Consider the following 16,385-nt stretch of genomic DNA (forward strand, 5'->3'; position numbering starts at 1 on the left):
GAGAAAGGGAGAAATAGATCTGATCATATATACTATTCCTGACCATTCCTCATTATTTTACAGCTGGACATGTTGGCAAAGTATTTATTTTCCAGGCTAGAATTCAACTTGTTTTTCATTTCTAATCTGTTTGTCCTCACCAAAGTTGCGCTTTCCTGCAGAATCTCACCCACCCTCCATTGGTTTTGAATTTATTAAAAAATATACCTCAAGAAAGTGTATTTCGTTACTTTAGAAGTTTAAAACTTGAGTTAAAGGAGTTCAAGAGAATAGTGGGTCGGTATTAAGTATTCAAAAGCTACATGTTTCAAAAAAACCAACACTGCCTTTAAAGAGAGACATTTACAATTAAATACTTTCTGAATCACAGCTCTAGCTAATAATTTTGTTATGGTACTGTCTGAATTATCCCACAAGAAGTGTTATGTTTTAGGTTGTTTGTTTTCTGATCTTTCACGTTCCAGAGATTTTGTATCAGCAGTAGTGTGGCTAGCAGAACCAGGGCAGTGACTGTACCCCTGTACTTGGCTCTGGTGAGGCCACACCTGGAGTTCTGTGTTCAGTTTTGGGCCCCTCACTACAGGAAAGACATTGAGGTGCTGGAGCATGTCCAGAGAAGGGCAACAGAGCAGTGAAGGGTCTGGAGCACAAATCTTGGGAGGAGAGACTGAGGGAGCTTGGGGGTGCTTAGTCTGGGGAAAAAGAGGCTCAGAGGGGAGCCTGGGAAGAAGTGAAGAGGTGAGGTGAAAGTCAGTCTCTTCTCCCAAGTAACACATGACAGAACCAGTGGAAACTGCCTCAAGTTGCTCCAGGGGAGGTTTAGATTGGATTTTAGGGAAACCTCATTTTCTGAAAGGCTAAGCAAACTCTGGAGCAGGCTGCCCAACAAAGGGGCTGAGTCACCTTTCCTGGAGGTGTTTAAAGGGGGGACATGTGGATGTGGTGCCTGGGGATGTGGTTTAGTGGCAGACTTGACAGTGCTGGGTTTATGATCTCAGAGGGTTTTCCAACCTAAACGATTCTAAACGACGTCAAGCAACATCACAACTCATAAGACTGATGATTCTTCTAGTATTTCAAATCCTATGCTTTCTACTGTGTATTTGCTTCCAGTGCTTACTGTGTATTTGCTTCCAGTCCTTTTATAAAGAGAGGTTTACCATGCATCAGGCAAGCTGGACTTGCTGAGTCCTGTGGTTATAGCAGATAGAATGTTTCATGACCACTTGTGATACAAGTTTCTTCAAATTCTTTAACATATATTAGATAAATGCAATTATTTATTTTGTTAAAATTTGTGATTCTTCAAATGTCATTGAAATGAGGCAGTGAGCTCTCAATTGCCATTATGGTAGAGAGGCCAAGTAACTTTTAAAAATCAACATTATCTATTTTTGATGTTTGAAATAAACAAGGTGTGTCAAATGAGAGGCTATCAAGTTGACCCATTCATGGCTAAAACACTAGTAGAAATTCCAATTCATACAAAATTATGAATGCAGTAGTTTCCCCCTAAAAAGATTCAGTGATTGAAAATATTTTTTTGAAAATGAGTTGAAATTGAGTGTAATGACAGGAGAAGGTACATTTATATGGGCATATAAGTCAGCTTATGGTAAAGTGATGCACTCAGGAGATTATAATACATGGTATTGTTTGATCACTACAAAAAAATTTACACCATGGATATATTGTCTTGGAAACTAGTGTTTCTTTGGGATTTTTTTTTTTTAAATCTCAGCACAGAACGGTAAACTTTTTTAAAAATTATTGGATATTGCTTGTCTTTAAAAGTTATTGATGTCAGAGATTATTCAGTTTCAGTACTGGCTTCATTTATCCTGCTAAACTGAGAAATATCTTGATAATCTTTACTGTGGGGATTTTTTTTCCTTTCTTTCTTTCTTTTTTAATTTCTGGAGCAGATGTTTGTCTTCTCTGTGAGACATAAATTGTAGGATGTGGTAAAGGTGATGAAGTTTACACTTTTCATTGCCTTCAAAAGTAGCTGTAAAATCACCAGCTGTGTTCCCATGGGTTTATCAATCAATTGCCCTACTCATGCAATCCTTGAAATTTAGGGAATGACAGATTTCACTGAGTCAGTTCTTGAAACAGATAATTTATTTTTGCTTAATTAGGTGAAATAGATATCTCATATTTCACAATTATTTTTTTTCCAAACTCTTAGAAATCCTTGAATAATTAAGCCCATATGTTCCTTACTCTGTGCAAAACTGTTAAGATAGAACAAAGCCAGTTAAATTCAGGGATTTAGTGCAACTAGATAGCTGAGGAAGATACATCATGTTAAGGGTAGTCACCAAGTTTTCCACCTGGAATTAGGGAATAACAGGATTTGAAAGCCACAAAAATTAAAATTTTTACTGTTGAATGAAGGATTCCTGATAACTTGGGTCAGATCTTTTAATGACACATGGTATATTGTCAAGGGCAAAGCTGTTGGCACATAGAACTCCAGGTCTATCAGCCCTCTTAAGAGCTGTAAATTATGTATAGCACTGCTTTAGCCTCTGGTTATGGTAGGATTGGAAAGATATGAATGCTATTGTGAGGCAGGTTTTATTCTCCTTCCTTGTAATATAAAATACCATGTGTTGCGGAGGTGAAAAACAAAGCTACATATCTATGAAAGACCTCACAAATTAAGTTTATGGATGTCACAAGTTTAAAATGAGTGCTTAACATTAATGAAAAAGTCATAAAAAAATAAATGTCAGTATATTTTTTTCCAGTAAAAGAGCCAAAGAGGGAGAATACTTCAGAGAGGAAATTTTCCTTCCTAATTCTCATTCCATCCAGTGCCAGTAAAGGTTGCTCATAGCATAAATCCTGAAGAAGTAATTATTAGGAGCATTTTCCCTTAAAAGGTGTACATGTAGGCACCTGTATTTCACGAGAATCAGAACAACAAGAGAAGCTTAATTCTGAGCTGTCACCTAAATGATTTCTGTGAAGTTTTAAAATTAATGTATGCTAGCTTAGACAGGAAGCAATCAGTTTTTCATTGGAATAAAACTATGGATACAGGAATGCTTGGGCATCCTTTCACAAAATCTTCTGGTGCCTCAAGTTTCAGATATGTTTTGCTCAGGTGCAGTGTGGTCCCAGATGTCTTCATGTGTTCTTGCTGTGGCTTTTCTAATAAGCCTTCACAGGCAGTGATTCCTGAGAAGGGCAGTGCTCCTGTGGCTTTTCAGAAGTCAGGTTGTGTGTGGTAGTTAATAACCATTTCACACCTAAACTGCTTCCAGGCCTTGAACCTATGTCTGCAGTCCTATCATACGTCAGCAGAGTAGGTGTTTGGAGGCAGGCTGTCTCTGTCACCAACTCCGTGACTTTGTCAGAGGCACAAGTAATTTGTAACCTGTATGGTGAGGGACATGTGGGTAAAGGAGAGTTTTCTGACTCTTAATTAATGCCATACTAAAACCTGTGAGGAAATCAAAATTCCTCTTTTGAAGAAGGACCTGGGCATTATAGTAAACTTGATTTCATGCAATGGGGTTTTTTTCTGCTCTGTGTGAAGTGATTATTTTCCACTTTGAGTATGAAGTAATGCAATGAAAAGCATCATGTGATCCTATCAATGAAGTTATGGTGTGTGTATAATACTCTGTTACAATTTTGGTGTTTTTCTTTACTTATTATTTGCATTGTCAGCTTCAGCAACTTTCCTCAAGCAAGAGTTCCTAATGCTTAAAACAGGAAAACCCTAGTATAACACCTTGAACACCTCTTCACAACAGAAATAGCTCATATATTCCTGTTTCGGCCTATTATTGCTCAACAGACACACATTTTTGTCTGACATAGAACTTGCATAATGCCTATGATTACTTACTTAAATATCTTTTTCAGGAAGGTATGACCTAAAGTTCTTTGAGAGTCCAGGTAAATAGTAATTTCTATTCCTTGTTCATTATACTGTTGACTTTTCACCAAGAACTGGAAGGGGTCAAAGAAGCAGGATTTACCTTATTACTATTCTGCCCATACTTTCCTATTACCTTATGGGTTATCTGTTTCATTTTAGGTTTAGCTCATTCAGAAGGTGCCTGACTTAATTATTCTGAAGACCATTAATGCTGTTTTTTCTAAAGATAGTGACAGCACGAGTTGCTTGGGCAGCCTTCACTTCTTGTGTGAAGCCAGAGGGTCAAGGCCAGGTTTCATCTCTGTGTGAGTTCTAGCTGATCAAAACTCTATGATGCAATAGGCCAGAATAAATTATAATTTACTTGTAGCTTTTGTTCATTGTGAATATAGTTATGCCTCACTATTAGCAAGCAGTACTGTCAAGCAAAACTATTTCAAATGTTCAAAGTGAAACCAATCTTCTGTTAACCTGAGGTTCCCCATTATAAAATAGACAGTAAGCAGAGTTTATGGATATCTTAATATCAATAAACTTGTGAAACACTAGATTTTGCAACGTAAATATTTAGCTATACTGTATCTTCAGATATGTCTGATATATAGATCTGTGACAACAATAGGTCTGTGATGACTCATTATGCAATATTTTTATCATAATTACTTTGTTAGAATTATGTCAGCAATTCTTGATATAAAGTTCAAGAAGTGTTTGGAAAATACTGTCAGGCACGTGGTGTGAGTTGGGGATATTCCTGTGCAGGGCTGGGAGTTGGACTCAATGATCCTTGTGGGTCCCTTCCAACTCAGCATGTTCTGTGATTCTGTGATATGATCAGTGCAAAATCTACTGGACATGTTTTTAGTGATAACAGTGCTACTGCTGGAAGTAGCTCAGAAGTGTCTAAAAGATCCTAATAGATTTCTCTCCAAGAACTTCTGTTTTTAGCTAAACAGTCACAAACTAGAACAGAGAAATGGCAAAAAAAAGTCAGTGGGGCACAGTTGCTGGGAATAAGGAATCTAGTATTTTGCTTGTCACCTAGCAGGCAGTCTTGGTTTGGTTTTACCAATCTCTAAATATGAAAAGTGTATATTCTAGTACTCCAGCATGGGAGCACTTTAGTGGCAAATGAAAAAAGAAAGTGTAAATTTCGCACTTTTGATACTGTGCCTCTTCACAGCTGTACTGAGCTTACATGAAGCAAAATGTGTTTTAATTCTCAGTATTGCTTTTGTTCCAGGACTTCTTTAACACTCATTTAAATTTAAGGACTGTAAGGCTCTTTCTGTGAAACTGTATCGAAATCCTTCCGTAGTAAAACTTCTGCTCTGCTGAAAAACAATTCTGAGCTGGCACCTTCATTCTATATTGCAGTCATGGGCTTTTACTTGCTGGGAAAAAAAACTTCCTGTGATGAAATTTTACACAGATGATAACAGAAAGATGTACTTTATTTCTGTCTTATGATGGAACTTGTATTTAAATGTCAGCTATATATTTTATTTGATGTTATGATCTTAGACATCAGCTGGAGGTATATTTTTTGTGAAAACATATTTTTTGTTACAGTGCAGGAAACATAAGGCATTGCAAATGCCTAATGTTTGTACTAACAATACCTGGTAATTCTTTATGCAAACTGGAGTCCCGTGGGTTGCCAGTAAAGACTTAAGTAAATACTTGTGCTTGGGAATCAATATATTTTGTGTCTGAGAATAGTCTGCCTCACCCTGACCACACCATATCATAGTGCTTTGTGTTGGCACAGAGAAATGGATTGTCATTGTAAACATGCCAGTGCTCTGATGGTCTGGGGACATCCTGATGTTTCACAATGTGGCATAGCTTCAGCATGGACATGAACAAGACTGTCCTTCACCAATTGCATGTTGGGCTATAAGATTCCTGAGGTGCTTTGCTTTATTACATGCTTAGTGTATGTTTCATTTTTCCAGTTTTGTCATCACAGATGAGTGAGTCTGACCCCAGTGTTTGAGTATCTTGTTTGCACTTTGCTATTTATCTTCTGCTTCTTCCCACCAACTTCTACCCAATTATCAGGGGCCTGACCTGGATTTACTATATCCCAGATGTTGCCTAAGCTGAGAGGGAGGTTGGGCTCTTCCTTTTATGCTTGAGTCTCTTAAAATGAGCACTTCAATAGCAACAATAATAGTCTGTATGTGATAATTTTCACCAGTACATTTCTTTTCCCCTTAAGAACTTCTTGAAATGCTCCCTGGTTTTGTGGGTGGTTGGCCTGTGGTTAAATACAGTTTTTACGTTCAAAGTTCATTTTTCTCTGCTTGGCTTTCTAATTAAGTGTTAAAGTTGAATGTAGGCCAACTACCTACATGTGCTTTTGCATTCATCTCTGTTTTCCATTATTTTGTGTTTCCTGGAGCATGCTTATTTTCTGAGGAGCTATATATAGAGAAAGGGTCCTTAATAAAATCTTATCCATTGAGCTAGTGCTTGCTAAGTGTGTGTTCGCAATCCACTCATGCATTTGAGGAAGAGACTGGAATGGCTTTGGGAACTCCGGCTAGATTGTTGAGCCTTGTAGCATGGCATCTATTTCAAAATTGTAAACAAGTCATGTGATAATGTAATGAAAATTATTTGTTCAAGTTGTATGATTTTGTAGATGTGTTTTTCTAAATGCATAATTAATTTTTCAAGTGTGTTGGTTCTGCTATCTTGCCAGAAATTTATTGGTGAATTTTTTATTTATTAACTCTTTCAAAAAATATTTCTAGTTTATTTATTTTTCTGAAGATAATAAAAAAACCAAGCACTAGAATGGAAGGTTACTTGCTTGTTTACTTCAAATGAGAAAGATTCATGTAAAAACACAGTGATTAGAGACATACATATATATGAAGATGAATGGTATAACAGAGACATAAGTGTCAAAATAATACAAACCTTAATAGACCCTGAAAGAAATAAAAATGTCTGAATTCAGTGTAAAACATATAAATTTTTTCATGAATAAAATTTGAAATTCAAAGGACTGAGAAGTCAAAGAAAGAAGGTATAGCCTATGTAGCAGCTCAAGAAACTATTTTATATTGGAGAAAGTCAAGTGATTTAAATGAAAAGTACACATTGATTAGTGCTGAAGGCAGAAGAAGTAAATGAAAAGAGAAATTTTCAGAAAACAGGGAGAATAATTGTGTACTGGGGTGGGGCGGGGGCAACTGAATAAACAGCCAGCCAGGGCAAGTACTTATGCACAAGGCAGATTCTGTGTCAGTGAGTTACATCAAGGCCATGGAAGGCTTTGATTCCAGACCCTGTTGATTAAAAAACATGGTTACTCTTGAGGAGGCATTTAGTACAGGTCACAATCCCAGAATGCTTTGGGTTGGAAGGGACCTTAAAGATTACCTACTTCCAGCCTCCCTGCCACAGGCAGCAAATCTTCCTCTGGACCTGATTACTCAGAGCCTCATCCAAGCTGGTCTTCAACACTCTGAGATAGGCCATCACAGCCTGTCTGGACATCTGGTTCCAGTGCCTCGCCATCCCTGCAGCCACGAATTTTTTCCTGATACGTAATCTAAACCTACCCTCTTTGCCTTAAGGCCATTACTGTTTGTCATATCAGTACATGCTCTTTTAAAAATTCCTTTCTTATAGGCTTCCATTAGGTACTGGAAGGTTGCTCCAATATTTCCTTTGAGGTTTCTCCAGGCTGAACTGCCCCAGCTGTCAGAGCCTCTTCATGGGAGAGGTGCTCCAGCCCTATGATCGCCTTAGCTTGTTCTAACAGGCGCACATCTTTCCTGTGTTGGAGGCGTCCAGGCTGGATGCAGCCCTTCAGGTGGGTCTTACAAGGGCAGAGCAGAGGGGCAGAATCCCCTCCCTTGGCCTGCTGGCCATGCTGATCCGGATACAGCCCAGGATGTGGTTGCTTTCTGGACTGACAGTGCATTTTACCAGGTCATGTTGAGCTTTTTGTCCACCAGCATACCCAAGTCTTTTTCTCTAGGGCTTCTCTCGATCAATTCTTTGCTCAGCCTGTGTTTTTGCTTGGGATTGTCCCAACACAGGTGCAGGTCCTTGCACTTGGCCTTGTTGAATGTGAGGTTTACACAGGCCCATCTCAAGCCTGCCAAGGGCCCTCTGGATGGCATCCCTTCCTCCTCTGTCTGTGTTGACAGAACTACACACCTTGGTGGCATTGGCAGACTTGCTGAGGTTGCCCTCAATCCCAGTGTCCATGTCTGGACTATGTGTTGCGATTGCATAGCCATCAGTGGTGCAAGGTATCTTAGGAAAGCTAAGGCTTTTCTCTGTTCTATCCCAGCTGTAGAAGGGGCAAATAATTGGAAGCTGTCATGAGGGCAGGGCTTTATACTTAGCCGTGGAGCTGCTCTTCAGTACAGCACCTAAACAGGTTTTGAAACAGGACCTTTGTATGGGACTGCATGGACAGGTGCTGCACAGCTGTGCCAGGCCATGTTGTACACCTGCATGGGCATCTCTGTGCCATGCTGTGCTGCATACTCTTGTCTCAGTTTCAGCACCAGGGTTCAGTATAGCCTAGCAGAAAGCAGTATGAGTGGTAGCAAAGTCAGAGGAGGGCTGTCAGGGGTAGAGATCAGACCTTCAGGATGAGACTCAGCTGCCTGAGCTGCTGCACCACAGCAAAGATTTCTGGAGTTAGAAATCTTTGTGTTCACCCAGTCACTAAAGGGAGCAATGCTGTGCTATCAAGCACTGTGTTTGTTTTCTGCTGTACACTCAAGATTTCCCTTTCATAACTTTATATTTTGTCAGTATCTTCGTTAATGTCATCTTCCTTCGAGGTTCTTTGGAAAGACTTGCAAGAGGGTGGATACTTTCAGTGTGCTCAGTGTTATTTTTAAATAGAAGAGAGAAACTAATGCTGTGTCTAGTTTTACACTTTAATTAGCAAGCACAACAAATACTCCATCTTTAATTTTTTAAAAATGGTTTGTGAACAATGGCATATTATAACTGTGACGTGCGTATGGTCTGTGTGAATCTTAGCTTGCTGACAGCTGTGTGAGTTGTGGTTTTAACTGCATGTTCTGCATTGCTTTCATCTCACAAAGAAGCAAACCCCAATTTTCTCTGTGGAAAATAATTAGTAAACCATTATGGTTTTGCATTGTAATAAATTAGGTTCAGGCTTAATTTGAAACTATTGGAAGACACTTCTAAGAATCCCACTAATTTAACTTTAGAGGGTTGAATATCAGGGTGAATGCTGATATTCATCCAGTCTTCTTGCACCTCTCCAGACTTACTATCTATTCAGCAAAATTTTTCTGTTCATTTCCCAACTACAAACATAAAAACTGGAAGGACTACATAATCCTTTAACTTTTTTTCCCCTACTCAATTTATCAAAGTTTTTTTTTTGACAGCAACCAGAGCAACAAGAATAATTGCTTACAATAATTATGCCACCATTATTATTCTCTAATGAGAACCCCATTAAAAAAAAACAAAACATTATTTCAGCTATTTGAGTCATACTTTTGCTCCCATGCATTCACTTCTAAGTCCTACTTTTGTATTTGTTTTCTGGAGATTTTGGTCAAAAATTGTCAAAGTAATATTATTCAAATGCTTATTCACATAATTATTAGCTTTTGGGTTAGCATAATCTTTACTTACGTAAAGGACTAGTTATTTAAGCTGTTACCAGTAACTGCAGCATTAGGCCAGTAGGCCAGTAATTATTTATAACTTAAATCCGTTTATCCTGAAAAAACCCTGAATAGGCCATCTGTCATGGCTTTCTACTAGCAGAGGTCAGATCATAAGTCATGATCACAATTTCCACTAGAAGGAGGCAGTATGAAAAAGAGGTACTTGCATTAGTATATTTCAGTTAGTTTAGTGGTGAACAGCTATTTAATGGGCCTATTTAATCTTTATTAAAAGGATACCAAATCTTCTGCTTTGATAAATCTGTCACAAGTTTTCCTTAAACATTTGGCTCTTCTGTCAACTCATTAGGTGATATACCCTTGATGACAACAAAAATTTAAAAATATTTAGCAGAATTTTCTTTATTATAATGCATACAACTTCAGTAAGTGTTCTAAATACCTTCCAACAGAATGTCAATTTTCACCTTCTAACTAATTACAATTCATGTCTTTAGCTTTTAGAAGAAAATAGCTGCAATTCAGTTTCCAGAGGTGACCCTGAATTTTCTACCAACTAGCATTCAGATTAACTATTTCATTGTATTGATCAGTCAGAGAATACCTACAGAATCGTATTGGTGGATATGACTGCAATTTTCACTAATCACAGAATGGTTTGTGTTGGAGGGACCCTTAAAGATCATCTACATCCAGCCCAACTCCCATGGGCAGGGTCACCTTCACTAGACTAGGTTGTTCAGAGCCCCATCCAGCCTGGCCTTCAACACTTCCAGGGATGGGATATCTGCAGCTTATCTGGGAAACTTGTTCCAGTGCCTCACCACCCTCACAATGAAGAATTCCTCTTAATATCTAATTTAAACATACTCTCCTTCAGTTTGAAGCTATTCCCCCTTGTACTGTAACTACATGTACTTGTAAAAAACGCTACAGTTTTCTTATAGTCTCCCTTCAGGTACTGGAAGGCTGTCACCCTAACCAGGAGTAAATTTCTTGCAAACACTGATTATTAACAATGGCAACCAGAAAACAATTCAGCAGTTAGGTTTTATTAAATTATATACTAGAATATGAGAGCAAAAGACTAATGCTAATGATGGTTGAAGTTACCGTAAAAGAGATTCTGAAAACAATCGGAAGTGAGGTAAGAAAAATTGAAGAGACCAGTGAAGATAAAGTAGCAGTGGCTTGTCCTGCCCTGGAGTTGTTACAGATTGAGTTACAAAGAGCAATGTTATCTTAGCAAGAGGATAAGCCCTTCTTTCCAGCAGTGATTACCACTGTCTATATGACTGACCTCTCACAGGAGCAGTATCTGGACTGCTCACAAGCAAGAGCTTTCTATGTTTCGGGTTTTCAGGAGTATTATTTCTGTATCTTCCCTGGAGAGTTTTCATCTGCCAAGTGCTGGGTATGGTTTATCAGGTGCATTTACCAGTCATGTCTTTATTGTTGATTGAAGCTTTGATTTAAGCTGCTTGGCAGTCATGTATGGCTAAATATATGCAAACTCACAAAGCAAAAACATGTACTTTGTTCTTGTTCTCAAGTCCATGTTTGTATCAAGGCTGTTTTCCTTCCTACTTGGGAGTCTGATGCATCTGAAATTTACATGGAGGGGTCCTGAGGGAGGGGTTAGGCGCCCTTTCACTGCTCACCTGTAGCAGTAGCACGTACAGTTGCATCGCTTTCTGAAGGTCTGAGGAAAATTCAACAGAGATGTTTGACCTTGGATGAGCAAAGCACTCCCTTGAAGAGTAGCTGTGATATTAACAGCAAGAACCTTTTAGAAAGCAAAGTCATATTTGAGGATGGAATAGAGGTTGCTTATGAAAGTAGATCAAAAACTGCATCAGCAAATACAGATGTTGATACAGTATCTAAATGTATAAAAGTTGGGAGTTTTTAAACATTAAATCAGTTCCCGTAAATATGCATTTCTCAACATTTTCTTCTTGAAGTCTTCCCAAATGCAAAATGGCAGAATTACAATGCTAAAAATTAACCATTGGTAAAAAAACCTATTGTTTTTTTAAAGAGCTTTGAGTGATTTAAAATTGCTTTCTGCTTTACAAAAAAGATTCTCTTCCTTGTGGGAGAAAAAAAGAGTATGACTGTGAAGGCAAACATGCCCACAAATTTAAAACTGTTAGTAGCCCAAAAGGTTATTTTCTTTGAAAACTTTAGAGCTTTCTTATCATGTTTTGGGCATATGGAGTGGTTAAACAAAGCAATATTAGTTGCAATAATTTTTGTACCAGTCATCTTAAATTTATTTATTTTCAGTGATTGAATTTTTTTAATAAGTGCAATTTGCATCCTTAGTTGTGACAAAAAAGAATCAAAGTCTTAAAGGACTAAGGAAGTACAACTTAAAATAGATATTTGCAGTATAAGAGAAAAAAACAAATCGACAAAGACTGGATTTAGTTAGAAACAGTTATATGGTTAATTATGGTACAGGACCATCAAAGTAATTTCTGAAAATTGATTAGATAATATAGGCATTGATTTAAGAATATGCCATAGCTGGCAACTTGCAAACTTAAACAAACTGTAACTTCTAGCAAATTTGATTATAATAATATAATGTCTAATACTCTAGAGAGTGGCACTGATTCTGTGATGATGTTTTGAAAGAGCTGCATAGCTAAGTTAAATGACAACTCTATTTTGTCTTTACAGGTAGGGAAAGGCATTTAGATGTGCATAATTGGGTTTACTCTTCCAGTAGTGCCCTAGAAGCACTTCTGAAAACAGTCATTAATAAACATGACATGTTTGAATTCCAAATCTTACAAACATTTAATGCAGAGGTGTTTGATTGTGTATATCCAGTAGCTATACAAGAAAGCTGATACCATTATAGTCTTGATTGCTGCCATCATTCTAGGTGTCAACTTAATGATTTTTGTGCATGTGTGCTTGTTTTCTGTTGGTCTCAGATTTTTTTTTTTTTTATGAGGCTAGAACATTAGGTATTTTATTGGGTATTATACAGTTACTTTAGTTGGTTGCTGCAGGTATCAGTCAGGAAGATAAGGCTTCTCTAGCTTGATGGCCTTTCATGCTATTTTAATTTGATGCTAGACTCAAAAAATTAATCCTCTGTTTGGAGGGGCAGAAGGTACTCAGCGCTTCTGATGATATAAATTTTTACAGGTAATTATCACATTTGTATGTGGAAAGTAATTTTTTCCCCCAACTTGAAAGAACCACTAGTGAACCACCACAGCACTGAGATATTACTGTACTTCTACAGCTGTTGACACAATCACATATACTCTAATATGAATTCATTTATCTTTTGAATATAGAAGTAATTTTAAAACCTGAGGTTGAGCTTTTTATTTGTAGAAAGGTTTAGTGTCATTATATTGTTATGCTATGGCTATACTAAATTTTCCTTGTGAAACACAGCAGTCATAGGATAATAACTGGCTGGTTAATAAAAGCCAGTGGCTTACTTGTGACACAGAAATAGCAGAAGCTGTCAGAGATTTCTATTGCATCCTACCCATCAATTAATGGTTTTATTCAAATTAGAATAATTGATTAGAGGTCACAGCTTGGTAAGACTCAGACAAGAGATACATAATGAATAACAGTGACAGTATTTATCTTAGCTGAGCTCAGCATTGAAGGCTATTTGTGTTTCAATATTCCTGTAGCTCTGCTCCTGGAATATTTTGATTGTCTGCCAAATCATGCAGGTAACAAATACCATCACTTTGATTGCTGTTGGGAATCTTTGAACACAGAGAACAAAACTTAGCTTAGATAAAAAACAGTGTGTTTTGTGTCCAATTTCCTGCTGTTCTGTGATAGTGGTTAGATTCTGGTAAGGACTGAAAATCATTACTTTTGTTACCTGAATCTGATTATGCTCCTGAATTAAGCATATAAATTTTTTTCGCTTGCTAGATTTGTGAACTTTTTTTGGAGATATTATTCTTTTATTTTATACAACTGGCTAGTTTTTAATGCATCATCCTTAACCTCGGTTTTTTTTTAGCATTGATATTGTACAAGATGAACAATAATTGTGTGTCCCTTTGCTTGGCTAAATCATAAGTAAAATTTTCTTGCCTTAAAAAATATGAATGAAGTAATTCTTCTATTTTTTAAAAAAATCTAGAGCTAATGAATTAAGATTGCTTTCAGGAAATTTATTTGTGGTGGCTCTTCAGGTGTATGAGCAAGAGAAAAATCTTTAGGTTATGATCTGGACAGTGAAAGTTATTTTGATTACTCAGGTCAAAAAAAGAATTGTAAATCTTCCAAAGGGTTCTGCACACCAAAGAAACCAAAATAGGACTGTACCTATATTCAAATGATTTCTTGTCTTCACAGGTACAGGCAGTATAGAAAGGATTGATTGATCACTTTTTGTATCTCACGTTAAGATTTCAAGAGACCAAAAAATTGTGAAAATCAGTTAATATATTGTCTCACTCACCTAATCATCTCCAGTGCAATAAAACTAAGGCTGATTTCCACTTATTGCTATCAGTTCCATGAGGTTGCATGGGGAATTCAGCTTTGTGCATTTCATACTTTGAGAACTAGATATTAATGGTTAAGTGTGGAAATGGTAGAGCTGTCATTATTCAGGAAGGGATTGTACTTTGTCAGACTCAGAACCTAGAAAGATGAAATTTGCTGTAAATATATGCATAATTTGTGTCCTGCATGGAGATGTATTGCAGAAAAAATAAACTTAAGTTACAAGTGCATAATATTCAGTGGTGCTTCATAGTGCCATGGGAGGTCTTTTGCTTTATTGTATTTATGTTCCAGTTTTATTCAGTCTATTGCTGCCCTTATTCGGAGTACTAGGCACTCAATCTGGTAGTCTAATCTTCCTGTTTATTATGTTTCATGATTCTACAGAATAACACATTTTAAATTACAATCCGTTATAAACAACCAGATTGGAAATTGCTTCAGATGTTGAGAATAAAATTGCTCTAAGTTGTTTTTTTGTAATTAATTAGGAAAGTTTTGCACTGAATACCTCCATTGCCAACTTCAGTTGGGAAAAAACAAATGGTGAGATTTTAAACGTATTCATGAAGGTTTCTTACGTTTAATAGCATGTTTTACTAATGCCGCATTTCCAGAATATGGTAGTGTTACTTAAAAGCTATTTTGTTATTGTTTCAAACTAAAAGTAAATTTAGAGGCAATTTGTAGTTGGCACATAGCATTTATTTCTGGTGTGCCTAGTTTTTGCTATTTACAACACATCCTAGCATAGCACTTCAAGATGAACCAGGTATTCCGGAGTGCCTGGGCATGGGTACACACAGGTTTGTGTATTTTCACACTGTTTATTTGTATCTAGTATCTGCTACTGCTTTAGGGCTGTTTCTCCTTGTTTCAGTGAATGTGGCAGTTTGTATCCAAATGCTATATAGTTTTTGGGATGGTGTTAGTCTCAGAGGTATTCTGTAATAAAGTTCCTTTAAAAATAACAGTTTTTAAAATAAAGTTACAGCTTGAGGAAGATTTAACATGGAGACTGTATTTGCTGACACTAAAATAGTATTAATGCATGTAGGGTGTGCTGAAATGCATGACTCTTTTCTAAGCTTTATGGTTTAGCATTTTGGAATACTTTAGTAAAAAATGTTCTTTTAAATAAATACTTTAGAATAAATATTTTCTAAATACTTTAAAAAAACATATTCTTTTAAAAATATGTTTATTGGCTTGTTCAGATATAACTTAAAAAGCTGTTTTTAAAGGCATGTGTCCAGAGACATGCACAGAATGAATTCAAAGTGTCAATGTTTCAGGGACTCTAAATTATTTTCAGAATTTCAGAAATTGAGAAGGGATAAGTGGAAGGAGAAAATGTTGGGCTGGTGCCAAGCGATAGCTCGTAACCCTCACAGACTTCCAAACAGCACAAGAACACCCGAGGTCTCAGGTGATTCTTCACATAACTCTACTTTGGTGAGTGAAAAGTTGCATTTCGTGACAGTGGCATGCTCAGAACTTGAGAGGTGTTAAATTTATTTTTAAAATTGTACTGTTTGCTATTGCTTGCATTTCCTCCGTGTGTGAAACCCTTTGATAAAACATCTGCTTACTCTTTCTGTTTGCTTTTTTTGGTCTTTTATGTTATGCATGGTTCATTCTGACTTGCATGCTGTTTCTATAAATCTGTATTGATGTTTTGTGAATGATGAAGTCTTTAAGCAGGAGACGACCAAATACGGATCACTTGCATTCTTTGTGATCCTAATCAGTGCAATGACATTTGGTCCCTGATGAATACAGCTGGACATTATCTAAAGGCACCTCATTTGCTCTTTGTTCCTGCCTGTAACAGGAACAAAGTATCATGTGTCTAAACTTGTGTCAGACAGCTGGATTTTAAAATTATCTTCATGTATTAAACATGCTGTTGCAAGAGATGGTTGAGTTTCTGCATGCAGAGCTATTGATAGTAGATGTTCAGGCAATGTAAAGTTGACAGTTTACGTGGTGGAGTTAAAATGTATCATGTGAAACTGATTAAAGTTGCTCATTGATAAGAATTTCAATCCCACAGTTTTTGTTCATTGAAATAAAGCTTCTTACATCAGTAGACCTGGCCCGGTGAGTAAGAGCTGGTACTTGTATGTAAAGGCTTCCAACTGCCCCATCACTAAGCAAAAATTGTCTACTTGTCTGCTTGTTTTAATTCAACTGGCACTTTCAGGCTACAGCAAGACTGAATATTTGAAACATATCCAGTTCAATATGCCTGCTCCAATTTCATTAATGAATGTTAAATAGGCACTATATTTCCCTATCCTAAGAAACAGGAGTGATCAGGA

At 37.0% G+C, this 16,385-nt stretch overlaps 1 protein-coding gene across 6 annotated transcripts in view; it reads left to right on the forward strand.

Annotated features, from left to right (window-relative positions):
* MARCHF1 (membrane associated ring-CH-type finger 1) overlaps window positions 1–16,385 on the forward strand; it is a 223,406-nt gene that overhangs the window by 120,669 nt on the left and 86,352 nt on the right. The window contains exon 5 of one of the 6 annotated variants that reach the window (XM_068187157.1): window positions 15,377–15,516. The exons of the other annotated variants lie outside the window; for them this stretch is intronic. Within the exon in view, the coding sequence (XP_068043258.1) occupies window positions 15,377–15,516 (140 nt within the window). The remainder of the gene's footprint in view (window positions 1–15,376; window positions 15,517–16,385) is intronic. 6 annotated transcript variants of the gene reach the window in all.

The sequence above is a fragment of the Anomalospiza imberbis genome, chromosome 4 (genome assembly GCF_031753505.1).
Source record: "Anomalospiza imberbis isolate Cuckoo-Finch-1a 21T00152 chromosome 4, ASM3175350v1, whole genome shotgun sequence".
Classification (NCBI taxonomy): Eukaryota; Metazoa; Chordata; class Aves; order Passeriformes; family Viduidae; genus Anomalospiza; species Anomalospiza imberbis.